Below are 27733 nucleotides of genomic sequence, written 5' to 3'. Positions count from 1 at the left end.
AACTCTTAGCGACGTCGGCTGTTCGGAAACAATGATTACAAAAATGAAATCAATTAATCTCGTGTATCATCTTTTCCTTCAAAAAGGTGAAATAAATAATTGGTCCGTCCAGATCTGGCGACCAATTTCAAACGAATCAAACTTTTAAATATATTTACTCGTATTTAACAGCCTCTTTACTTTTACACTTGGTCTTGGAATTTGCTATACAGATTTCTTTGCAGTTAAAAGCTACTCTGTTTTCTTACCCAAAAGGGCATTAAGAAACAAACGCAAGTATAAGAACATGCTAGAAGCAACAATGAGAAAATACGCAGGGAGGAAGATGAATGTCAAATTTAAAACGACATTCAGAAATAATGATGAATTATCAAAATCCAATTTGAATCAATTTTCTCTCTAGTTTAGTCTTTAAACAAGTTTTAAATACTTTCTCGCCACGATCACATTAAAGGGAAACGTTTTGAGGCATGCAGTCACGACGGGGAAACTCTCCGGGGAAATTCACGCATGCGCACTGCAACTTTGTCCTTTTATGTGCTCTTGTGTTTGCGCTAGGCGAAACATGATGTAATGCCTTTAAGAACAGGCCAGCTAGCTAGGGAAAATCCTTTTGCCTTCTGTATTGCCACTTGCCATGCTCTAGTTTTGGGTGGATACTGCCGAGTGTTGCTGCTCTATTAGATTATCTGACCGCGAGTAAAAAGGCCTGGACAGGAGAATAGAAATTCATGTTGCTGTAATTAATATTATTTTCGGTTACACTAGTTAAAACGTTGTAGTAACATACTCAGCATCTGGAGATTAAAGTCAATTACAGATTTAGAGGAAAAGTAAACGTTGTTTCAATTGAAATGAATTTCTATTTGACAACTAGCCCAAGGCCTTTTCCTTCTTTTTAAATTTTCTGAATATAGCTAAGATGTGATAAATCAAGTGACATGGTTTTCGACCCCAGCCATAAAACTCTATAGTTAAAAATGTATATTAAAAGTACGTCATTGGGACTTCAGGTACACTATTGTTGTAGGTTCTTGCGTGTTAAATGGCCACGGAAGCTAGCTTGGATCTTTACCGCTGCTTTGCCCAGTTCCGGATCATTTAAATCAATTTCATCGCTGGCTTGGTGGTTCTGTCCTAGAAATGAGACAGTTCCGATTACTCCTCTGATATCAGTGTGCCTAAAAGTGGGATTCTGAAACGTTTTAAGTTGGGAAATTTGTTTATAGCACCTTATTTTCAAATAGCTTGGTCAAATATCGCATTCAAAGACAAAAATATTGGTCTGATCCACGACCCTCGAAATTGGCCTCATACTGTGGGGACTATTTTGCCCAAGGGGTAAAAACGTTGTGAACATGAAACATCTCGGGGTTTTGTTAAACCTAAAGTTAGATTATGTGATGAATAAAGAAAAAGCCGGAAAAGCAACATTCCGATTAAATACATTTCACCAGTAAATCTAGGCTATAAAATGTTTTTTCTGTGGCGAAAAGTTTGACATGCCTTCAGGGGATTTGAGTTGTTTCCTTGCCATGTGCCCTCGGAATCCTGCTTGGATTGCAGTTGCTGCTTTTTGTACTTCTGGATCATTCATGTCAATATCAACGTCCTCGGGCTATGAAAGAAACAACATGAGATTACAGCAAATAGTGTCAAGTTAGCACGCACGCGCCTACTCTATTTGGTCTTAGGAGAGAGCCGAAAATGAGGTTGATTCTCAACACGAATTACAACCGACAACCCACTGTAAAAATGATAATCAGGTCGGTTATACTATGACTATGGTTTTTTTTACCTGTACGAGAGAAAAAAAAAACATGTACGACTAGAAATGAATTGCACGACAGAAAGAAACTCCCAACTGCACGCACATTGCCAAAGTACATATGGCATCTTAAGACTTCGAATCTTCCCCAGTTTTATACTACCATTAACTTCCTCGACAAATACACAATAAATGCGGACTAAAATCTGTCATTTATCTCTGGGATTTTTTTATCTTTATCTTGAGTTAAGCTCGCTTCCGTAATGAACAGAAAACGAAGCAACCAAGAAGAATAATACTTACACCTGCATGCATGCACTCATAACTTCACAATACTTTAACCCGTCATGTTCTAAGTACCAAGTGTACGACTGAGAAAAATGGAAATTTTCTTGTTTTGGTCCAACAATTACGACAGCACTTACAGTATCAGTCTGTTTCATATGTTCTTTCGTATGTTTAGTTCAGCTTAGCTGTTATTGGTGTAATGAATTAAACCAATTTACAACCCCCTAACCGTATTTAAGCACACTCAATCGTACGATGGGGACCTTAAGTCCTTAACCTCCGAGCTGTCAAATGTATAGTACTTTCGTCTTTCGCAAAAGTAGTTAGTGTGGATAGATATAAAAAGGTCTGAAGTTACTTTAAACGTGTTTTTTTAAGGAAACTCCATGCACTATGCCAAGGCTATACATTATTGAACATCAATACTATTATATGAAATATGCATGCCAGTAAATAATTAATTTGGTAAATTCTATATACTACAATAGATAACCTGTGTGAGATGTCTCACTCTGTATTATTTTTAATTAATGTGTTTGGCGCCTGCATGAGAAAAGTGACATCTGACCGTGGCCTTAGGACGATGATAGACTAATCCTCTCTGATGATTCTCCTGTTGACTATATCGTCCCTCGTTCGTCAAACCATGGCAATATACTTTAATGGCTAAGTTCTCTCGGGGAGAAATGCTCCAAGAGTATTACGAATACATGGCCAGCTCGGTATCAATTGAGTTATACGAGACATAAACATTTTCTGATTCTAGAATGGACGTAGAAGTTGAATACACAGAGATCCGCATATCGCCGAGTGTTTCAAGAACATATGTATACGTGAAAGTTTTATAAAAACAGAATTTTAAGCACATAAAGTGATTGCTTATATATGCACAGCCATTCTTAAGCGAAAATAGTAAACATTATTTTAAGCGCACGACTATGAATTTTTAATCCTAAATAATTATGTGAATTACTGCCTTTTGCCCAGTATTTTTCGCGGCTGCCCCTCTAAACAGCAGGATATTCTCATACAACTCTCCTGACAAGACTCTTAGCCAAACTTCAACGTGTTTCCTTGACTATTTTAAGCAGTTGCTGAACTATTCCAGTTTAAGGAAAATATTAACACTATCTCATTAAAAAAGAAACGTATCTACTCAAATAAAATATTTTGCCTTAGAATTACGGACACGTATAATTAAAAACAAAAAACGCGTATATAACACAAACGAAACATTGCGTGCATGTGTACGGCTGGCGGATATTTTGCATATTGTCATCAACATGATGCACAGACGTTTGATGGCGACAACCACAATACCTCTTTCAACGGAAGATAAGGATACCCGCGGGTAATTTACATCGTAAAAATTGGTAACATATTTTATAACAAACGCTCGAAATCTTGCGTCGGCAGATGATAAAATAATCGAGGAAGAAATAAAAAATAGTTGTTTCGACAACAGCTGCGTGAAAAAATTATATTGATCACCTTTGTCGTTGAACTATTTGACTTTTGCTCAGACTTTTCCTCCGTAACCGTCGTTTCAGTTTTCACGTTTGTTGTTGTCGTTTCCGTAATACGGACGGATTTCGTTTCTTTATTGGACTTCTTCTTATCTTTTAGCGAGGATTCCTTTTTACTTTCTGCGGTTTCGTTCGAGTCGCTAGCGTTTTCAATTTGGCCGTTCGCCGTTTGTGCGTTCTTATCTTTTGCCTCGGCGCTGTTGTTTTTAACTTCATCTTCGCCCTTCTTTGAGGCGTCATCTTCTTTCGCTAAACTAGCGTTCCGAGAGTAACACTTCCCCATATCCGTTCGATACCTGAATTTTGTTGATCAGCTGGTCTGGCAACTGCCGTCGGACACGCCTTCATGAACAAGAGACCTATTGCATGTTGTCTATTGAAGGTAATAAGTTATTCACGTCACTTCAGCTTGCCATCAATGATTTAACAGCACAGTTCCGTGTCTTGGCACACAAACCCTACTGATGATTTATTTAAAAGGACCTCTGGTCAACACGTGTTGCCCTCGACGAAAACGGTGAAAACAACAATTAGACAAAGCTAACAGCATGAAAACCTCAAATCTTTTCAAATCCGCCAAAGGCGCCCCTTCTATGGAAAGTGGGTTTCGGTACACTTTCATGAGGGGTAAATACATATGTGCTTAGACCACGCCCAACCCATGCACCGAATAAGAATTTGAGATGCATTAAAATTGAGGTTCTTTATTGTATAAATAGAACGACAGGAATGTGGCTACTGATCTCCAGATTCAAACTATAGAAGGCGGAAGTTCCAAAGAACCAAAAGCGCAGATGTAGTGCATCACTGAATTCTATACTTTAACTGGACTCACACGCGTATGAAGCATTAGCAAAGTGTCTGGAACAGCCGAGGAAAAGATTTCGCTGTGAGTTGTGATTCCAATGGAGACAAAAACCAACTAAAGTAACTATTTTAGGAAAGGAGCCAATTAACAGTGAGATGTTGAATGGTTTAGTTTAAATACACGAATACATGACAATTCAAGTAAAACTTCTTAACTTGGTAAAGGAATAAGAATGGTCACACGTTTTTATTGCGTCCATGATTATAATTATGACGGTAGTTAATTCAAAATGTTGAAATTTTGACGGATTGTTGAACGAACCTATTCCTTGTTACATGCCCAAACAAACGAATTTATCACCTTTATATTAAGAGAACTTGTTTGATCACGTCAATACACAGGAACATATCACTATATGTATAGCTATGAAAAGCTCTATCGGAAAAAAGGGTTCAAGCCTACTCTTTACAGCACAACGTGAATGAAATATGGATACATGCAACGAAGAAAGACCATTGACTTTAGTTCACTACGAGTTGGGAATGGTAAGCAATTAGGCACATGTGGGCGATTCAATTCTCTCTCTCTTTCTGTTATAATTATCTTGCTGAAGAAATAATAAAGAAATGCTCTCACTTTCCTTACGCTCCCACTTGCGGTCAATCCGGCCTTATAGCTAACTAAAAATTTGAACTAACAACGTTACAACCTAAAATGAATATAAAAAACCATCCATAGACTATAAATTTCAAAATTTTCGACTTTTTATGCACGAAGGTTGTTACTGACGTCATATATATAACGCTAAATAGTACGAATATATGGAGTTTTAAATGGTAGTTGCACTTGAAATTTAGAATTTATCATTTATATCTAATTTAATACTATTTAGTTTTTGAAAGATCTAGACGTAAAATGAACGGCGGCTGGCTCATGCAATCAATACAAAAATATAAAAAATTGATAATAAATAAAAGTTTGACTTACAATTTATAGAACTTTCTTCTTAGAAATGCTAACATTAAAAACATAAAAGACTTTCAAGACATCTGAACATATTTCACGCATGTAATACCAATGTATATGGTTCTCAAGAGTATATATATATAGCATTATAAAATTTCTAAGGAGTTAACTGATTGTTAAATGTAGGGGGATCCGAATTTGACAATCAAAGTGTATGAAGTGTGAATGATAATAATTACACCTCTTGTCAAGAAACAACTGCAAACCTAGCGTGGATGACAGTAAACATTTTTATTCCCTCTTACGTTGACTAAATGTTTAGTCACGGCATTCAAAGCAAGCATGAAATATATATGCATGGCGCATTAGATACAGCCATTCGTCACACTAATATGTGCACACAATGCAATACATAAAGTGTCCCTATGAGAGAAACGATTGTGGTCAACCGACCGCTTACATTTCTATGTCATGGAGAAAGGGAACTAAACCGATTGACCTTATTTGGCGAGAAATGACTGAAAAGGATTTCAAAACTAGATAATGTATTATTCAACAGCAAAAATAAATTTCCGACTTACAAATGATATACGTAATGCATATATATATACACATTTTTAGTGACTTGATTATCGTGCATGCATGTCGAAAACGATTTCCGTGTAGTATAGTGACTTTTCTGTAATACCGATCTCCTCACTCCTTTATTTTTTTCTATAATTTTAAAAATTTTCGTGCCAATTTTCAACCGTATTATAAAAAGAACGACTAATTGTCGGTTTCATCAAATATTCAGTAAATATTAGAAGTATATTGTGCCCAATATAGTTTGAAAAAGCACTCCGACATAACATTTAGAATCGCAATGAGAAAAAATGATGTGCATGTGCATATAATATGTATATATAAAATGCGTATACAATCTATTTTTTTTTCATATAGATACTTCAAGTTTTATCTATTACAAATTACACTGCTGCGATGATGTAATAAAATATTTAGGTAAGCTAATAAATTAGATGTTTCAAAGCATAGTTTTCAATCATTACACTTGTTTCTGTTTTTGGTCGTGTGTTTTCATTTCGTCGCGTCATCGGGTTTTATTTGGACAAAATAGAGAGTGATTAAAAAAATTACTGTACATTAAATATTGATTCCGTGGTTGCATGCATGGCATGGGTAGAAAATATCTACCTGAAAAATACAACGAGAACTTCGAAATATAGGGCTGGGGGCTCTCTCTCGACAGATCTGCATTTTGACATGCATATATATAGATTGTTATACTGTATTTGATGACGAATCTTCGTCAAGGCTCTACAGGGTTATCAACTCGAGGTATGAGTGTATACGAGTTGCTTTGAAATAGACCTATTTTTTACATCCATTCTTGAATTATATGCTACAAAATAATTTACCATAGCATTGCATGGATTCTTTTTTACGTATATACAGGAGCAACGAGTAATGATTTTTATAACATGAATAAAGAACCAAATCAGATAATTTGTTTATCATGCATATATCTTAACGATAACCTAGCCCCGTTGCTTGGGGATTAGTTTCAAATTTTAAATCCTGCTGTACTAATTATGATGGACAGCTCTATATCTGCAGATTACTAGTGGTAGTAATTAATTGTTCTGTAAAACGCATTCAGTTCAATCATTAGAGAAGATCAGGGACAAGGTTGAAAAACGGTTTTGCGGGATAGAGAATCAATCTATATAAAATCAATCTATATAGAATCAATCTATATAGAATCAATCTATGGAGTGTCCGCGATATCACGCACGCCAACGTTTCGCTTCACGTAATTCTGCACAACCTATAGCAGCTATATATTATTAAGTAATATTAAACTGTTATGTTTTTTGATGGGGACGATGTACCGTACAGGTAAATCTTTTAATCTCAGGTTTTAAAAAGATCAAACCGTCTCTAAAAAATACAACTGACGACTGTTTTACAATAGTTTGATTCTAACAAAGTTTTGTAATTGAGGTAAGCCCTAAAAAAGGACAAACCCGCACGATTCGCAATATGAGAAGAATATGTCATGAACGTATTCCAGGAATCAAAGCCCGGAGACAGGGGTGGATGAAATTGGCATAATTAAGACACTAAACCTCTCCAGCGCCCCTCCTCCGTATGACTGGAAAACGCTTCATTATTTCAACAACTTTGTAATAAAACCCTGCTTACCCAGCAGGTTAATGTTATACGAGTACTTTTACCTTATCTTCTTGTTCCCTCATCTCCTCCCTCGTCTTGTGACCATTGTAACCAGCTTGAATGGTGACCGCGGCGTCCTGAACCTGCGGGTCATCCAAATCAATCCCTTCCACTTCATCATTTCTTTCCTTCAACTCTTTACGTGCTTTATGACCGCGATATCCAGCTTGAATGACCGTTGCTGCGTTCTCCACGTCGGGATCATTCAAGTCAACCTCGCTTGCCTGCGTGGTGCTCGTGCGTTCTTTGTGCTCTCGATAACCAGACTGGATTATACTTGCTGCTTTTTGAACTTCTGGATCACTTAAATCGATGTCAATACCTTTGGCGTCCATCTCACGGAGCTGAGCGACTTCTTGTCTCGATTTGTGACCACGATACCCGGCTTGAATCAAGGTAGCGGCACGCTGCATTTCGGCATCGTCAATATCGTCGCCATTCTGCTTGGCGTCTGTACGAGTTTTATGCTCGCGATAACCATCTTGGATGATTTTTGCGGCATTTTCAACCTCCGGGTCGTTTAGCTCAATCCTGTCCACATCACCGTCCAAGGCATTCCTCATTTGTTCTGTTTCTTTACGACTTTTAAATCCTCGGAAGTTTGCTTGAATTTTGACAGCAGCGTCCTTCAATTCCGGGTCATTCATATCCAAGTCATTAACATTTCCGACTTGGTTTTGCTCGTCTCGCGCCTTAAACCCTCGATACCCAGCCTGGATCGTAACGGCCGCCTTCTGGACTTCAGGGTCGTTCAAGTCGATATCGGAGTTTTCGCGTTCCTGCCTGATTTCCTCGACCTCTTTTCTTGCCTTATAACCACGGAACTGCGATTGGATTTTAACGGCAGCATTGCCGACAGCGGGATCGTCGAGATCGATATCGACATCCTCGCCTTGATTCAATTGTTCTATGACGTACGATCGTTTTGCATCGTTTCGGCCTGTGGCTAAAAGAAAATTTCATTTCATTACAACACTACAACGGGTAGATATGGGGGTGCATGCGTCTCTTTATTCAATAAATTTCCGACAATATATGTATTTTTTATATCTATCTATAGACTATATCTATAGGATTTAACTATGGAAAGTGTAGCATAAAATGTGCATGGTATAACAACTGCCTATAAAATAAACAAAAACACTTCTCGACGTTTCGACCTGAGGGCCTTCGTCATGCAGGAGAGTTAGCAAGAGTTAGTATGCAAAGTGTAGTGAAAGAGTTTTATAAAACCGGCCCCTATATATATAGTTGTTCCCGGTTGGTGAAAACAGGACTGCATGAACAACACCCAACGAACATGCATGTTGTTTTCAAGTTGCGGCAACTTGGTGAACCCTAACATGTTGCTACAATTTATTAAAAACCTGTTTTATCAATCGGAAACAACTTGAGTGCTTTTTGCCGCGTAACAATGGTATTATAGTTAGTAGGCTTGAGCTATAGTAGAGTGCGAAAATAATACAAATGTATAGCTATTATATTAAATATTATCTAAGGCCTATATGTAATCTAAGGCTTACAGCTTTTACGTCGTATTTTAGTCACATAATAAGGTGATAAACATCATTTAGCCTCATTTTCATCGCATGGATTATCTTTTGTTTGAATTCAATGCGACCAAAATGGACGATAAACTAGGCCAATGCTTTGTGTAAACGTGAATTTCTGGAACGTGTCGCAGATAATAAAGAATGAAGAAACGAAGTCAATATTGTGGCAAATTTTCGAAAATAAGTAGCTATTATCGTTCGTACTTTATTATTCATATACTAACAGTAAAAAACCCCTCCCCAGCTAATCATTTTATCAGATTATCAGAGAAATGAAGTGTCCAGTGATTAGTATGAGATAATAGAGATTAATCAACATAATTTGAATTTTTGATACATTCATAGAACAACGGGATGGCCATAGCCAATAAGGTGATGACATCGTTCATATCATACCCACAATCTTACTGCAACTTACTAATTTATTGATGTGCAAAACTGTAGAGCTAGATATAGTTGAAACGTGTTGCAAACTTGGGATTCTTTAATGTGCATGCGGGCATGTGCATGGATGTTTTTTGCATGTCTTTCGATCATTTTGCCTGTCCCGGACAATTGAGTATCGATTGGTTGAAAATCATGTTTTAGAACACATTATATTATTTTGCGCAAAATGGGTTTACGTGTTTGGTTGCATCCAATAATTATCGTCTATTAATTTTTTTTTTTGGATCAAACTTTCATCCAAAAAAACAATTATTGGACTCTCATGCCCAGAACTTGGCGCACCAGCAACTTGAACCCAAAAGAGCGCGAAAAAACGTTACAAACTTACAATAAAATAAAATAAGCATTAATGAACTTCGTTTAATCGTTTCTGATGTCTTTAATTTTAGCCTCCATCCAATAATTGTTTATTATTACCATAAAAAAGTTATGAAAGAGATTTGTTTGGTGTAATCTGATCATTGAAATAATCTCTGAGAGGAATATTTCAATGTTTAGCTTTTCTGAGGTACCATAATCAGACCCCATTTCAAGATCAAGATCTAAGCCTAAAATTAGCTGGTTTTCATGTATCATAATTATTTGTCTTATACAAAAAGTTATTTATTTTATTAACCACCTACAATGGATCATAGAGGCAATTGAGTACAGCATATGGACTGAACCAGGCTAATTAGGCACAAGGGTCCTAGGATTATAATTTATTTGGATTTCTATATAGGATGAAAGATACTTGACTCCGAAAATTGGATTATGGATCATCATTCACATCGGATTTTTCATTTAATTTAATCATATAATTTTAGTTAACCAGAAAAAGCATGCAAATTAATATATGCCACTTTCGGTATACCGGGTATAATTTATCTATCATTGGGTGACATGTGTAAACGTATATTTTCAGCTGTTCAATGTGTTAACTGTTAAGAGGTTGAGGATTGACAGCTGGAAACAGCATTAAAATTTAAATGGGCAAGCATACAAAACAGGGAATATTTAGGAAAATTTTAGTAGTTCAAATGTTTGCAGTTATTAGCTGACAAAAACACTGTTAGAGGACAAGATATAATGACATTTTAGTACGGGAAACATAGGAATAGCATGACTTAGTAATATTAATAAGCATTTCTCATAAACATTATCTGTCAAGATCGAATAAGTAGTTCCAATATCTGTGACCATAATATTTAATAGATATTATGCATGATGTGACAGGCCAAATCATTGAGAATTATTAATAACTTTGCAAACACATTTACTGATCAAAACTAAAACTAGATATTATAGAGAATTACTTAATATTGTGCTACCGGGCCCACATAGGGAAACTGAAACATTTGCAATGCTTTAAGCCCTATATTATATAGACAGGATGAACAGGCATAAAGACAAGCATTCACAATGCTCCTAAATAAAGCCAAATTGTGTACTCTCACTGTGGTGTTATTTTGGGGATATTGTTAGTTTTGCACTGTGTGGACAAGTGTAGTGGCAAAGAAGTGTTAAAACATTCAAAATTAACATTCATATAAAAAGGATCTGGGTCAACTAGTTCTAGGGTATTAGTTAATATGTCCATTGAGGCCATGTATAAGTATCCATTAAGGCTGAAGAAACATGCACAACATAGCATGCACCTCATATTTCATTTCGCTAAAACACCATTAAAAGGGCGATATAACAGCTAGCTTGAGATTAATGAGATATACTGAGTCAAGGAAAATATTGAGAATATTCTGGTGGAATGAAGTGCCCAAAGCAATTTTTAGTAAAATGACCCAACCTTTAATGTGTCATTGTCATTGTCAGTAGCACACAGTTGTTCACTACTACTACTTGTTGACACATGCATTTTTATTTCAAAATGATTCTTCAACCAGTTTAAGTGTGGTTTAAGCTACAAATACAGTGGACAGGAGAAAGATATACTGTACATCAACATGAATACTAGACTTGCAACCCCTGATCTGTAAAAATAATCTGAATTGGACTGAAAGATCGTTGTTTTGCAAACATAATTCACAAATTAATAAATTGCATATGGCCCTGGCTGGAAAGCAAAACAATAATGAGATTGATATAAAGCCGTTTAAACAATAATAAAATGTGCAGTACATATATAGATTGAACATATATTAGAACTGTTCGCGAAACGGATTGTGTTTGAAGTACTTTTATCCTGTTGACATAATAACGTTACATGTATCTCTTTATTATAAAAGGATTAATACGAACTTTGGAAGTAATAAAGCAGCACTACGTACAGCATGCATATTGAGCACAAACTAAAAACAATTAATATTGCCATAGCTTTTTATAACAGACATCAAAACACTTACTTTCACGTTGCTCTATCAAATGTCTGAAGTATTTGGCACAGAAGTCGACACAGTCTTGCGGCTGTTCTCTTAAAACCTCTCGCGCTAAACCTTCGAGTAACGCTTGAAATCCTGGTGGAACTCTGAGTTTATTTGGAGCGTACGAAACAGACATATTCTTCATGTGTTTGCAAACGAAGGCAACTCTTTAGATACGTTAAAATATGCCTGATGTTATCTATCACATACCTCAGTAGCCGTAGTTATAAAATAATCATGCCATAGCAACAAAAATGCCAATGATTTACACGAATACCAGTTGTAAACAGTTGCCAACTAGTTTTGTATGGCAACAACAAAATTCGAATTTCGAATGTCCGTGTTTCCACTATTTGCCAGAATATTTCAATGCGCATGACTTCAAAGTAAAATCGCTGGGCTTTGATGTATTGTGTATATACAGTATACAGTCTTTCTTGCCTGACAAAGTTTTTGTTTTCAAAAAGTTCTACAGAATATTTAATTTAATACAAATTTGTGTAGTTTGCTTTATTGTATTACTAACCTGACCTTTATTTTGTGGTTTTCCATTAACCGTTTGTGGTGAGCATTATATTGCCTGTATTAAAACAGTTATAAAGGTATGGTGTTTAAATTTAATATATAATTTTACTAACACTGTTGTGTCATAAAAAAAGTTTTGATGCATGTTTTATTGCAATGCAGTCATATAGATTCCTTACCTTACTAAGTTTCATTGTGATATGAAAAGGAAAAGTTTTTAAATTTGCTTGAAGTCAGAGTGATGGTGGTCTTTTAAATGCTCTTACTTATTGACTATTTTGGTGGGTCAAACAGAATTAATTGAAAACGCTATCACTAACCCGAAATCTATGTGTGATGATAATTCTAGTTTTAACAAGAACTTAACTATGGCTTAGTGCAGTTCAACTTGCAGGGGTGAAGTGTTATAGGATTTGCTAACAAAATCCATGCACTGAATATAGAAAAAATATAGTGTCACACCCCATTTAACCTGCTCGGAACACCACTGCCAAACCTCAGTCTTTGTGCTTATTGTGTCACATGATTTTGAGAGAGTAATGTAGAGAGTCGAGTTAATCATTTATGTCAGGTTTTAGCCAAATTCCACCCAACAACAAATTCTTTGCACAATTCTAACATATTGTGGTTCTAAGTGAGCACAGGTGAGTTTTGGGAGATGTAAACCTCAAAAGAAACACTTTCTCCTTGGAGCACTTTCCCCTCTCTAATTACAGAAATAAAATAAATTGCAGTTTTGTCATACTGAAGTAACAATTTAAAAATAACAAGGATAAAGAAATGTTATTAAATAGCATGATTAAGGGGGCTTTAAGGGGCATTCTCCCCTTACCCACATTAACAACTGTAGACTACCCTAGTCTCTTACTAATGTGGGCTCAGTGACAATCCACACCCAGTTCCCTCACTAAATCTTTTGGAACCTTTCAAAAATTATTTTTCTAAAAATGGTACATTAACACAGTTTTGTTTTCCGATCATCTCATGGCAATGATGGTATAATAATATTTATTTATGATGTTTTACAATGAAACCTCAAAATTGTCTTTCAGCTTGATCGCTTCATGCTTTTTATTAGTTCAGTCAGTTCGCACGAATAAATTCGCCAAGGCCCTAGTAAGTTTAAAACGCGCTTAAGAGTAAGGAAATTTCATCACTGCACAAAAGCGCATGAAATTGAACATTTATGTAAACATTATACGTAATACCGTTGTCTTAGAAAAACCCTGATTGGCCGCGGTATCAGCATGATTTATTATATGTACTGATTCGGTGATTCTGTAACCTAAAGTTACCTACGTAAAATGACTAGTTTTATAACGTTCAAATAGTGCATGTATAGAATAATAAATCATAAATATCACATTTTAAAATGACTCACTTAGGCCTTAGCGACGTTTGACCTACGCTATAGAATCCATTTCGAAGTATCAACTCGTAGTCTCAAGTCCGACTTGACCCATTGAACCCTTAGCTTAGCTCGCTCGGCAGAGTTTTGGACAATAAATAACAAACGAACCCCTACCCCTTTGGGTTATTATACTACTCAGGACTTTCATCTCTTCCTGGTGATTCCATAGCTTCCATCAACCTCGTTCTTGGGAACTTCCATGCACCAAGTAACATCGCAATTGACTGCTTTTAGTTGCAAGCAGGATCACGATCAAAGACTACATGATGCCTGAAATAATTCGGAATTCCTCTTTGTAGATGAGTAACCCTGCTGCAGTAGCAGTTCAAGTAGAGGATGCCGGAGATGGAAGATGGATGAGTATGGTAATAAAAGCCATTTCCGTAAAACAACTTATCGCTATGCGTGCGATGAGAAATTGGCAGTAGATTCTGGTTCTGCCTTCCCCCCCCCCTCCCCACTTTTATACTGGCTCTACAGGCCCTGTCGAATTGCTAACGCCAGTGCATGAAGCATTGACTGTATTACTGTGCCCTGATGAGATCACACCATAGAAATACTCAAACGGTAGACAATATTACGCGAGTCCTTTTTCTTTGGCAAATCATTAATTCCCGAATATGAAAACTGTCAGCTTTCGATCTTTCTGTCATCATGTCATGATATATTTCACACCAATTGTTTCTGGTCACACATTATGTGGTTCTGCAAGCACCTTAGTTAGTATGTTTCCTTTAAAGCATAACAGATTTAAAATAGAAGCAAAGAGAATGGCTTCAAAATGTCAGTTGTTGTTTATTGGCGATTCAATTATCCACCAGATGTTCGATAAAGAGGTAATTACTGTTTGAAGACCTCAATACAAAATTTCTATTACTCTAAACAAAAATTGAATATCACTAAATTTCTTTTGATAGATTTGGCGAACACTTTTTGAGCCATTGGGCTCACTGAACTTTGGCATTGGCGGCGACAGCACACAACACGTATTGTGGAGAGTTCAAAATGGTGAATTGGAGCATATTGATCCAAAAGTATGAGAGTTGGCAGCTCATGTTTTAATGTTTTTTGTCTTTTGCCTTAGTTCAACGAAAGTACATCCGACTTTCAAATATGATATGAATTTATTGTGACTCCACACGTAGCTAGTTGGTCGATGTCTTTTATAGGTTGTCGTTCTTTTGGTGGGCACAAATAATGTCGCTCATACGCCATCTCACACAGCGGCTAATATTGTGGAGGGGATTGAATCTATCGTATGGTATATCAATGGAATAAATTCAAGTATTAAAATCCTAGTTCTGGTAGGAAAACTGTTGTTTTTCGTTAATCATTCATTTTGTTATTGATTTTTGATTGTCCGTGCCATTCATCGGCTGCATTGCATGCATAACTTGTTTGCCAGTTGATATTTGCATGCAGTACAAAATTTCGTTATTTAATTCTCCTAAAGGGGCTGTTACCACGAGGTGAATTTCCAAATCCGTTGCGAACTAAAATCATGGATATCAACAGCTTACTGGAAACTTCCATAAATATCATTCCAAATGCGACATTTCTTAATGCAGATCCTGGCTTTGTTGACGGGGAAGGAAAGATATCAGCCAAAGATATGGCCGACTACTTGCATTTGACTTGTTCTGCAAACGAGAAAGTTTGCACTAAAATATACGAGGCACTGATAAAGCTGATGAAGTATACCTGATTTTTTTGCACTTCGCTAATCTTTTGATGCATGCATACGGATACATAATTATAAATAACAAAATTCAAATCAAAAGTATGTCGAATCTCAGATATTGTGTTTTATCATATGGATATGTAGTATGAATAGGGATATCATATGGATATCATATGATATCATATATGGATATCATATGGATATGTAGGAAAGTAGAGCATAATCTGCACATGCCATGCACATGCATATGAATAGGGATATCATATGATATCATATGATATGATATCATATATGGATATCATATGGATATGTAGGAAAGTAGAGCATAATCTGCACATGCCATGCATATGAATAGGGATATCATATGATATCATATGATATGATATCATATATGGATATCATATGGATATGTAGGAAAGTAGAGCATAATCTGCACATGCCATGCACAACATCGAGAACATGGCATATTTTTGACAGCTTAATCTTAATGTTTCTGACGCTGCTTTTCATATGACAAAAATGAGACAAAACAAAAGGAGCACTTATTAAAATTGATCTTCAAACAGTAGGTGACAGTTCATCAATGGTCCACAATTTTTATGAGATTATTAATGAGAATGTTTTAATGAAGTTCATTTAAAGAGACGGCATCGAAATTGTTATTTTTAATGTCAAAAACGTAATTATAGACCTTGGCACATGACGTTGCTTCATTAATTGTCTTTGTCCAGCCATATATGAACCCTTATTGCATAATTTTTTTTATTAAAACTGATCTGGAGGACAATTCTTATATAGGTAATGATGATAGTGCTATGGGTCTTCTTGTCAGTACAGTTTATATTAAAAATAACAATTCAGTCCTTTGAAAAACGTTTTTGCATGCTGAAGAGCTATATATCGTACGTAATAAAACAATTGTAATAACAATAATCCTATAGCAATAGAAATGAATATAATTATAAATAATGTTTCACCAATCAAAATAAAGTTATTCCTGCACCATATTGGATCAATGTAAAGTGTCAGTTCAGTGTATGGATATATCTCTATTATATGCAGTGGTGAATTCCCGAAGTCCCTATATAATCTTCATCAGTAAATGTTCATGACATCCAGAAAATGAAATTTCCTGAAGCAGATTGCTGATACGTTTCCTCTTAACTTTATAAGGCCTATACGTTAAACGTCGCATTTTGGTCGCGTCGAATGCAGTTCAAACAATATGGATAATGAAATGGTAATGAAGCTTAATGAGGTTTATCATCTAATTATCTATTGTATGAATTGCATTCAACGCGACCAAAATGCGAGGTATACCTAAAAACCAAATTTCAGAATGAAATGAAACATTATAGCTTGCATGCAGCCCGTCACACTTTTGGGAATAGTTTAATAGTCAAAGGCAATATGCCTATAATTCCATGCAATTCAAATGTCACATTGATGCATGCCCAAACCTTTTTATAAAATCGTACGGTTGCAAGATTAGATTTGGAATCTATATTGTTTGATATATAGTATAGCTATTAAACTACCGCATGCATACAGTGGCAGTGTTATTACTTTTCGCATTTTAATTTACAAAATGTCTTTTTTTTAATTATCTATACCCGGCTAAAATATAATTGCGGAACATATATTAATATTCGAGTACAAGCATTTGCATGGTCGACGACAATTAATATAAGAGATCATTTACATCAAAACTTTATGTCGAAGCGTCGCGCCGTTGTTGCTTAAAATCTAAGAACAATTTGTTAGTTATTTTCTTCGCGACATGGAAAACGACAGTTTATTGCAAACTTGCATCTACCAAGGCATCGAGTTCAACATGTCTATTCAATTTCCATCAAGAGGCTATTATATAAACTTTATTATCGCCTGTATTCTTCATATTTTACTGTCGACGGTGGCGATATATCTGAATACTGTGACAATTCTAGCATACTGCAATTCCACTCAGTTGAGGAAAAAGTTATCATTTTTTCTAATCATGCTGTTATCGCTGAGCGATCTCGCATCTGGAATATCCTGCTTTTTCACCTATATAACTCTTTTAGTTCACGCGATGATGGACGAGTTGAAATGCGACATTTACGTATTCACTCATGTGATAATATTTTTCATGCTTAGCATATCTTTGGTAAATTTATTTTTATTGAACATTGAGCGATATCTCGGTATTGTTTATCCATTTTATCATATGTCCAAGGTGACAAGAAGGAGAACCCTTGTAGTTGCCGTGGTTTTGTGGATATTTATTGTGTTACCAGCAACATTACTTCGACTATTCGTGCATGAAGAATCTAGATATATATCATCGATAATAATATTACTTGTTATCGTGGCTTTTCTACACATGTACATTTCAATATATCGTACCAGCCGAGATTTTTCGATGATGAATCGGCCCAAAACCGGGACAACCAATTCCTGGATAAAATTGAAAGAGTTAAGACTGGCTAATTCCTGCGCAGTCGTTGTTGTCTGTACTTTTATTTGTTACATTCCTTTTTCTATAACTGATTGCTTGCAGCCGAGCACTGTCGTTATGGCTATAAGTCACTGGGGAAAAACTTTTATTTTAATGTCCACTTCTATAAATTCGGTCGTATTCCTTTGGAGAAATACTGCCTTAAGAAATGAAGTACGGAAAGTTATTTTCAAAGCAAGAAAGCGTTAGGATAAGTTGACTTAATGTGTGAAAACACCCAGACCCCAATCCTTTTCAACTCGTCGAAAGTCTTCAAAATTAAAAATTCGTATAAAGAGTTATATGCTTTAATTTCATTGCCACTGCATGGTGCACCTAAATGCTGGGCCAAAGTTAATTGTTACGTCGAAATAAAAAAAGTTAAATCTAAAACCAATCGAAGCAAATAGTAGTTCAGTGCATGTGATTATTTGTAGTTATCTGCATGCGTGTTTGCAGAACGCCGTGGATCATTTGGTTTCCGGCTGCTCTTCTAAACTGCTCGACCGTCGTTAATTGAACTTAATTAAAAGGTGATGTTATAGATTGTCCTCCCATGCAGACGAGAAAACTATCATTTTATTGTACTGGAGAAAATGTTTATATGGTAGAACGTCCCTTGCACAACACGTGTCCACGAAATGTATACGCTAAATAAATCTCTATGACCTCTGACAACTGCATACATGCATGCTTCATCATGCAAAAACGTACACTATGTTCAGGGAACGGGAGAATAATCAGGATCCGTAACACAAGAATAATGAATTTCAAGATTATCGTCCAAAAAAGTAGCTGAACGTTGATGACTTTGGAATTATAGATTCTTCTATTTCAGCGAGTGATCTCGGGTGAAAAATATACTCATCATCAGAAGTTTTTCATAAAATATATTATTAAATATAATCAGTGGCCCACTTTTTTAATTGAAGGTAAAAAAATAAGGTTGATCTGGATTTTATTGTTTGTTGATGGTCGTTTCGTGAAAATGGCGAATTCAGTAATAATGTCGAATGCATCTTGTCTTGATATGTTGATATATATATATGCTGACATCAAAATCGTTACTCTTCTTGTTTAAAAAACCTCGTATAAAAAAACATTCCAAGGGAACATGAAGTCTGCCGACGAGAATCTTGACTTGAGAAGACTATATGGTGTTTGCCAAGTATGTAGAATATATAAAATATCGCGGATTCATGTCCTCTCTGGAGAGCCGACTCCACATTTGTAACGGAAAACTACACTATACATGTCTCCATTAAGTCTTTTAGCCAGCCACTGGTTTTTTATAACAGCTATTTTGAGTGATTCACAAGTGAAAAAGGCGTCATAGTTTGTGTGAATCGCCCTGCAAAAGAAAGATGAACTCATCACAAAATCTCAATTGTTTTATATTTTTAGCAAGGCTAAGAGGGAATTTTATAATGTTCACATTCTTATCATATAAAGAAGATAAAGTAAGATAATATGGAGCAGTCGACCACTCAGGTCGAAACCTTACAGTTACGTTTGTTTTCCCACGAATATCGCATTACTCACGAGCATTGCATTACCACTTATATTAACTGTGCTCTGACAGGGCAATGACTTGTTAGTTGCATGGCCTTTTGGGACCGGTTGCATGTATAAAACTCTTAACTACATTTTGCATATTTAACTCCAAATTGATTGATTCGCCAATTCTGTCACTATACATGTATATAGTGAGTCTTAGTGACTATATTTAAAAACGTAACACTAACTAAAAAAATTCAGGATAATATTCATGGACCTGGCCTTTTTCACACCCATCACTTGTAATATATATTGTCAGGTAACGATTAAATATAGCTCTCCTACAAAATTGTCTCATCAAGATATATTTGCTTACCTTCCCATTCCTTCTAAAACAACCAAGTCCGCTTTCGCGCATGTTTTCGCCAGCTCAGCGTCGACGCGTCTGAGAAATACAAAAAGATTTCCAATACAAAACCTTCTGTTGCCTTATTGATTTATTAAGAGGTCGCGAAACGCGGAATAAATCATAAAAAAATAGATGAAGGAAGTCATATACCTTAAATCTAGACATGGCGAAAACGTCCCTGACTCCATTATTATTAATCTCTTCTCCAGTACTGCTTGTCTATAATTATAAACACCGTTTTGATCTAGTTAATATATAACCAGATAATCACAACCAAATCGATTCTAAGACCATTTAGCCGATCCAACTTGATATGATAAACTTACCGTATAACTGGGTTAATTGCTGCCACTTTTTCCGTAATAATCTGCAGCTCTCCGTATGTTACATCATTTAATGCGGGGCGGGAATTCGCAGCAAGTATCACCTGTATTGTAAAAAACCGTCGATTTCAGGACCAGTTGTATAAAATCCTTCATAGACCTGCCGTTAATTCTCGTTTTACCAAATAGCCTCGTTCTCGTATACCTACTCATGTTTCGTGTTTAGTGGGGTTTGGTAGTAAAATTACTTTGTTATTGAACGTAAAATTATGAAGAAACAAATTCGTACAAGAAAATCTGATATATAAAATATAATTTTTTCCTGAAAACGAGGCATGAATGATCATAAAAACGAGGCAATTCGGTAAAAAGGAAGAATGGGTAAGATCTACTTTTTACTTAAAAATCCTAGTTCCATGCAAAGTACAGACTAACTCCATGCAAAGTACTCCATTATCATCGGGTAACTGAATGACTATATTTAACCTTGATTATATACGATTGTATGCATATCTGTGAGCTAACGATATGACTACATTAGAGTGCCACATTTCTTTTTATGTTTCGTTCTGCACCATAATTCGTATGAACCAAAGAAGCGTGGCAACTTACCACAGTTCCACGGGAAAGCAATTCTAGGGCAAAAGGAAATACTCCAAGAACAATATCCACACCACTGTTGTCCACAAACATCACAGCCATCTTGTGAGGTGGTCCCTAAAATATGATTATTACACTGTATCGAAATATTACTGTATTGAAACTGGGGGGACTGTATTGAGTTTCATAGTTTTACAACTCACATGACTGAAATGATATGGACTTTTTGCATTCATTAATATATGCTATACACACCCATCTCCGCGACACAACCGAAAATGACAAAATATCGCTAATTTTACATGCACTAACCTTCAATCTTGTTACCCAATCATCAACATCATCGTTAAGCCATGGTCTTGCTAGAAGGTTAGATAAAAATACAGGAAATTCTAAAACTAGTAGCATATTTTAGAACAATATTTTTTTCCTGAGATTCATAATGATCATAATTTTTGTTGAAATAAAAAATTCCATTGTATCTATTCCCTGTGTTTTCACCTTGTAATTTCTTTCTTGCTGTTTCGAAATGGAAATCACCATCCCTCATTAATCTAAAAATAACACCTGTATTGATCAACCAATGTATCGTGAAAATTGTGAAATTTTAGGACAGGTAGGGATGCAAGGCAAGTTTAACTTCTGAGATACCGAAGATAGGGATGTGCCAACACTTACTTTACAACTTCATTAGCTCCCCAGTCAAAAACATTTCCAGCCAAAATTCCTTTAATAATTTCAATTTGTCTATCATACCAGGATAACTTGTCCAGATCTGCAAGTCGCTTGGTCAAATTTTCTAGGGCAGCTTCATTCTCTTTCTGTTTCACCTGTAATAAACAGTATAATTATACTGAAATTATTAGGAGTTTATAGGTCAGTGATTTCGCTAACTATGAATATGCTTTCATGCATTAAGGATATTTTTTAAGTTTCCAAAGTATTGCATAGCCTCTTCAATTGGATGCTGCATGGAATATTGTTAACGTTTTAAATATTGTTGAAGCGCTTACAAGAGCGTACGGGTCAGAAAACTGGAATTCGTTTAAAATCTGTTCCCTTGTATCTAGCAAACTTCTGACTGTCAAATTTCCATAAGCACTAAAAAAGTGATGAAAAAGATTGTTTGATAAATGTTATATTTTACAAACTGGGCGGAATGTAAAATCAAAATCGTCACAATCGTGTCACGACTTACAATGGCTTCTTACGTAAAACTTTCAGCCGTTCCAGGTATTTGTTTCTGAACTGCTCGGCCCTCTCTTTAGCATCAGATAATTCTACCTGACTTGCAATTGCCTGAGATACGACCTTGAAAATATTCTTTAATTTACATCATATTCAAACAGTACATCACAATTTATCATGTGTGTCTCCCGCACACCACACACGTACCATGTGTAATCCGGATTCGAAACAATCCAACCAATATTCCCGCGCAGTTTCATCCGCTGTCAAGTCTTCAGTATCTGGATGGTATTTACTTGGACGGTACAGCAATGGAAATGGTAGAAGAGATCTATCCATTCTGTCTAATTCCAATACATCACACTAAAAACATATCGCCTCTCTCATGAAATTTACATGTTCCAACTAGAGACCAGCAAGCCTTGACGAGGCTATCTTTAAAATAGTAAACCGAGAACAGGGGAGCCATGAAACCTGGGAACAGGTGAACCGGAGAAAAGGGGAACCAGGGAACAGGGGAACAGGGGAGCGGGAGAAATGGAGAACAGGGGAACCGGCGGAACCTGGAAACAGGGGAACGGAGAAACAAGGGAATGGGAGAACCAGGGATGAGGAGCGGGGGAAGGGGAATTCCCCGGTGCCTCTGTTCCCCCGTTCTCACGCTCCCCAGTTCTCCCATTCCCCTGCTCCCCGGTTTCCTTGTTCCCCCTTTTCCCGCTCCCCAGTTCCCCCTGGTTCCCTGTTCCCCGGCTGGTTCCATGTTCCGCGGCCTTCATAACCCCCCAAACTTGCGGATATATATTCGTCAAGCAAATTGGAGCAAATTTAGATTCATTTACGGATATAGCCTACTTCCACAAAGCAAGTTGGTTTCATACATTGTCAAACAGGCAACATTACCTTAGCATCTGGTCGATGTTCCGGTGTCTTAAATGTTTTCGTCGGTAGGCCTGAGCTACCAGCATAATTTTCCCCCCAGTTCCAAAATAACGGCGAACCATTATAAGCTATACGAAACAGAACTTTATTAATTTCAAGTTATTCTTCCAGCTGCGTCTGAAGCTCATTGGTAAAGATACACACCTGCTTCTTCTTCTGCTCCTTTAATAAAAGCCCCAATGGCCCCTAAATATCCCTCGTGACGTAAAAACAACGCCTTTTGTTTCCCCTATGAGGCAGAAAATGATATTTAGATGCAAAATACGGGCAAATCTTTTGGGTAAACGCGTGCTGTCGTGCGCCCACTGTCACGATCTTACCATTAAATATATACAAACCTTGGACCAATAATTGATTGCAAATGTTATAGTATGCATTGTTATTGGGTAACCTCGAATGAAGAAGCCACCAAAAAAAATTCTCTTCAGACCATGAAGCTTTGCGTGAAGAGAAGCTAGCTGCAGAGAGAATAACGTGAATTCAGGCACGTATAAGGTCAGTCACCTATAGTCCTATACCATATCGACGGTTTCAGCCAGTGAACTGGTTTCAGCAGACTCCGGCATCACTCACCTGGCCAATATCATTGCTAATCATATGTAAAAGACTTTTCGCTATGTCCTTCTCCGAGAATCCTTTGGTTCCTATAATTTAAGTAAATCAAATTATTCTACATTACTTGGACATGCGTAGAATTGTAATATATTGCGTTGCATATTATGAAATCATTGCCTATTCACCATGCGTATGTCTATGACCTAAAAAATACACTGGATAATGCACACTGGTCTGAGAAGCAAAATCTTGATGACACCTTTTTCTATCCGATGAATAGCAATTCTGCTAAAGGACAATGCCCGCGTTCATCTGACAGAAATCACTCATTAAAATGCCTAATGAAACTAGCTAATATAGCAACTATTGACTAAACGATCCACACTTACTGTTGACGTTCGTTGCTGTCTCCGACACGGCTGACCTAACTGCCTTACCAAACGTACACGCAGTTAGATCACCTGGCAAACCTATTAATGAGTAATCTCCGCCGTAGATATCTTTTACCTAAAATCAGGAAGTATAACCAAGGAGCAGCCTGGGCACGTGTTCTAACAACTTTATATCAAATGTTATATAAAAACTGCCTAAAATAGACAAAAATACTTCCTTTATACCTAACACTCTTCGTTATGTCATACTTAGAACTGTCATGCGTCGCATATTGTATGATGTCATTGCCTTTTAACTACATTATGTCCATAGGAAGGCCCTTAGGCGAAACATCGAGAAGGGTTTTTTGTCTAATTTACCGAGTTGTTTTTCTACATTTGATAAAATTCAAAGAAATGTCGAAAAAAGTTTAATTCCTTCGAGGTAAGTGAAATTTAGAATACTTCCTAGCGCACAAGAAATATTTCCTGGTTCAAAAGGGGTTTGGTTTTGCAAGAAATCAAACCGAATGGCCATGCAAAAATACATATTTATCTGTAGGCCTAAATTAAAATTTAAATCAGGTATAGTGTTAATCGTGTTTTTGAACAACCTCCTCCAAATAGATAATTAATTTTTCGGTAAAAATTTCTTTGTTCAATGACAGAATACACTTTCTCGGAGGATATTCTCCAAAATGGATTTATGATTGGTAATGGTCGTCGAACAATAAATATAGGAGGATTCCTTTCTTTGATGCATGTACTTCTATGTTACAAAAATAGCGATATATTACCAGCATATCAACATTAGTATGTTGGCCACCATGCGCAAGATCCAGTAAATCGTCAAATCCCTAAATGAAAAGCATGTTCCGTGAAGAGAACCGCGCTTTAACTAATTGGGAAAATAAATTGGATTAGCGACTGCGTAGCAGGATTTACGTCACTAGGTTTACCGAAAGCTAACCTCATCCCCAGGGCGACGCTGCATTGCAACGTTGATGATGAATTCTTGCTGAGGCAGTATAGGCATGATTACAACTAAATTTACAGGGATAAATTTAAAAAGCTCGATCTCTTAATTTGGACAATACCTTAGCACTGGTAAGGAGGGAGCCCAGGCCCCAAAACGTTCCCCCTCCCATGCTTGTTCCTCCAACGCGAACAAAACTATCAAACGAATCAACCTACATTAGAAAAAAGACATTCTAAGAAAATTCCAATTGCGTCCCGTGGGTTCATGCAAAGAAAACTGTGATCGTAACTGTAACTATAGTAATGGAAACCAATTCTGCACATTAATCTTGTTGAGAATTTACTTGCTTCTTATTATTCCTTTTGCCCAACACTATTGAAATTACACTTTAAATTTGATCATATTTCACGAAAAATATATATCTCAAATGTATATACGAAAAGATACGGAAAACGGATGACGGATCATCTCTAGACCGTACAATGTACATCATTTTGGTCGAAACCATATATTAAAATCTCGAAATATATATTTTTCCACTGTTGATCTCATACGAATCGCTAGTGTAATATTAATTATATATCACGTCTACCTTAAGAATGCTGACTCCGGAACCAATGTTGACCAACAAATATGGAAATAAATCAGTTTCAAGCAGGTTTTTGAAAACATACTGCGGTCTTTGATCTCGATGAAATTCAAAAACCTCATTTGGAATATTATGAAGCATGAAGTTACATCCCTTTATTAAACATTGCATTTCGTCTTCTTTGTCGACTCTAGGAAAAATTTCAAACTTAATGCGAGAGCAAAATAAACGATATGAGCAACTAGTCAGAGACCTCAGCATTGCGGGTAATAAACCTCTCGAACATGTCCCTGAAAGCGTCATAAGTAAGAGCAAGCAAGAATGCACATTTATCACGGTTTTCAACATGAATAATTCACAACTACATATATAGATTATCGTATTTAAATTCAATCGTTTACGATATTTATGACAGTGTTATTTATTTTTAGCTTATCTATGAAAACTAAACTGATTTCGTATAACCGATTCCAGTGCACGTGACATATTTTATGATATTTTGAATGATTTTTCCAGTCATATTTCCTCAATTTTCCAGTGCAACATATGCACTTAAAGGTATAAAAATCAATATTGTTTTTCAAAATAAATCAAATTGTTTTTCAGATTTTTCTGTGTTTTAAAACAGGAGTAGAGTACTTTATATGTTGATTCCTGGGTTACAAAATAGAAAACTTTAGAGCCTACCTGACACCTAGCTTCTTTGTTATTTCATCTTTATACTTAAATGCACCACCACCTATAGATATACAATGTTTATAGAGGATATTAGAGGGGGGGGGGGAGATCTTAAGTAAGTAGGTAAGCAAGCAATTCTTCTCTACCATCACCAAAATCCAAATTTGCATACAGCATGAAATTTTTATGTGCACTTATGCAGTGTTTCATTTTAAAAGGACAACTTTGTTGCTACACAAAGTTGCCAGTTAATATAAGCCAATGAGCTAGCCAATTCTAAATCAATGAATAATAACCTGTTACTTTCAAAGCTTTATTCTTTTCTGTTGACCCAGGTTCACTGGACAAGTTTTGTTGAATGAAATCAAGGCATTTCTCCAGGAATTTTGTTTCAAATTTTACAAAATGTAACCTCTCCCCTGAGTCCTCTTCCTCCTTCACTTCATACAATGGAAACGATGATGCACGACACTACAAATAAAGGTACATACAACTGCCAAATGATTTGAGTTTCTCAGTTCTGATACTTAGAGGTTGATTCATAGAAATATCAGACATTGTGCTGTGATAAACTAATCAAATTATCCCAGGACAACAATCCTGGCCACAGAATGCTTGAAATATGGAATCCTAAAATAAACAAGTAACACATTTACCTTCTGGCCAAGTGTCATCTCGTCATCATCCACAGTAGCATAAGTTTGGGTTTTTGGTCTCTTTCTGGAAAATGCTGATACATAAGCAACCTTTGTCAAAGAGCCCCCTAAGGAATGAATATGGTATAACTTATAGTATATTCAGTAGAAATTAACAATCAACAAATTAATAATTTACAAATAACCCAAAATTTAGCTTAGTTTATCTGCATCTGTACTGGAGCATTTCACAGCAGGTTGGTGTTAATCTAATAAGTCCCAGTGTAAAATGAAACCAGCCCAGAGGCATATAGCCAGCTTAATTAAAATCAGTAGCTAGGGGGTCCAACTGTTAAATATACAAGAGATGTGGTGGTTGCACACCCCTTGACATCTTTCCTTCCCAATTCCCATACCTGGCCATTGTGTAATGGAGAAGCCCAGGGGCTATAGGGTTGCTGCCCTCCTGTTCCCCTGTTGAGGAATTTACTAAAATCGACAAATTATGGCTTAGCTGGTTGTCCTCGTTTGGAATGAATTCAATAAAAAGTTATTGAAATTAATAAAAATTTGTGCACAAACCAATGTCAATAGCCATTCTCTTAGCAAATTTCAGATCTCGAAATGCTTGAGGCAAATTAATGGGCAAATTGTTCTCATGATAGTCACTAGATTCTGCTTCACTTTCTTTATTTTCGTTCATTCTTTTTTCCCTCTTCTTCAGCTTGTTGAATCGTTTAATACTGTAATTCAACTTACATGAAGTAATGAGCAAAAATATGAACTAAAGAGCAGACCAATGGTCTGGCAATGGATGACCTCCAGTTTGAGAAAAAAATTCGATAAAAACGTAAAAAGAACAGCCATCATTAGTAAAAATACTGATTTTTTCCTAAAATCTATGTTTCTAAATAAATCTGCGGTTAGTT

The 27733-nt window shown here is 36.2% G+C and overlaps 3 protein-coding genes across 7 annotated transcripts; 1 reads left to right on the top strand and 2 right to left on the bottom strand.

Moving 5' to 3' along the window:
• Window positions 1-75: 75 nt before the first annotated feature.
• LOC114524706 (abnormal spindle-like microcephaly-associated protein homolog) lies at window positions 76-12250 on the bottom strand. The gene is made up of 4 exons (XM_028545863.1): window positions 11931-12250; window positions 7594-8537; window positions 1507-1618; window positions 76-1137 (listed from the first exon to the last, which is right to left on the bottom strand). The coding sequence occupies exons 1-4, from the start codon at window positions 12091-12093 to the stop codon at window positions 1019-1021; spliced, it is 1338 nt and encodes a 445-aa protein (XP_028401664.1). The 5' UTR covers window positions 12094-12250; the 3' UTR covers window positions 76-1018.
• LOC114524707 (platelet-activating factor acetylhydrolase IB subunit gamma-like) lies at window positions 4213-16522 on the top strand. Of its 5 annotated transcripts, XM_028545867.1 has the most exons (8): window positions 4213-4471; window positions 4763-4935; window positions 6299-6358; window positions 14184-14249; window positions 14625-14720; window positions 14802-14918; window positions 15054-15188; window positions 15338-16522. In XM_028545867.1, exons 4-8 carry the CDS (start codon window positions 14184-14186, stop codon window positions 15587-15589), a joined length of 666 nt encoding a protein of 221 aa, XP_028401668.1. In that variant the 5' UTR covers window positions 4213-4471; window positions 4763-4935; window positions 6299-6358; the 3' UTR covers window positions 15590-16522. The 5 variants fall into 5 exon arrangements, with proteins under 5 accessions (XP_028401668.1, XP_028401665.1, XP_028401667.1 ...); XM_028545864.1 differs by having other exon boundaries at window positions 4213-4935; XM_028545866.1 differs by lacking the exons at window positions 4213-4471; window positions 4763-4935 and having other exon boundaries at window positions 5987-6358.
• Window positions 16523-18954: 2432 nt separating this feature from the next.
• LOC114524912 (pantothenate kinase 4-like) lies at window positions 18955-27566 on the bottom strand. The gene is made up of 23 exons (XM_028546133.1): window positions 27387-27566; window positions 26826-26932; window positions 26466-26640; window positions 26179-26230; window positions 25495-25681; window positions 25021-25113; window positions 24721-24780; window positions 23942-24059; window positions 23571-23641; window positions 23336-23455; window positions 23142-23226; window positions 22959-23065; window positions 22266-22421; window positions 22069-22181; window positions 21884-21971; window positions 21549-21700; window positions 21372-21424; window positions 21183-21232; window positions 20883-20987; window positions 20274-20374; window positions 20098-20166; window positions 19915-19983; window positions 18955-19392 (listed from the first exon to the last, which is right to left on the bottom strand). The coding sequence occupies exons 1-23, from the start codon at window positions 27505-27507 to the stop codon at window positions 19239-19241; spliced, it is 2406 nt and encodes an 801-aa protein (XP_028401934.1). The 5' UTR covers window positions 27508-27566; the 3' UTR covers window positions 18955-19238.
• Window positions 27567-27733: the final 167 nt, after the last annotated feature.

The sequence above is a fragment of the Dendronephthya gigantea genome, unplaced genomic scaffold (assembly GCF_004324835.1).
Source record: "Dendronephthya gigantea isolate DGI-Jeju-01 unplaced genomic scaffold, DenGig_1.0 000032F, whole genome shotgun sequence".
NCBI lineage: Eukaryota > Metazoa > Cnidaria > Anthozoa > Malacalcyonacea > Nephtheidae > Dendronephthya > Dendronephthya gigantea.
Note: the sequence above shows the minus strand (reverse complement) of the source record. Positions and strands in the feature narration are given on the sequence as shown.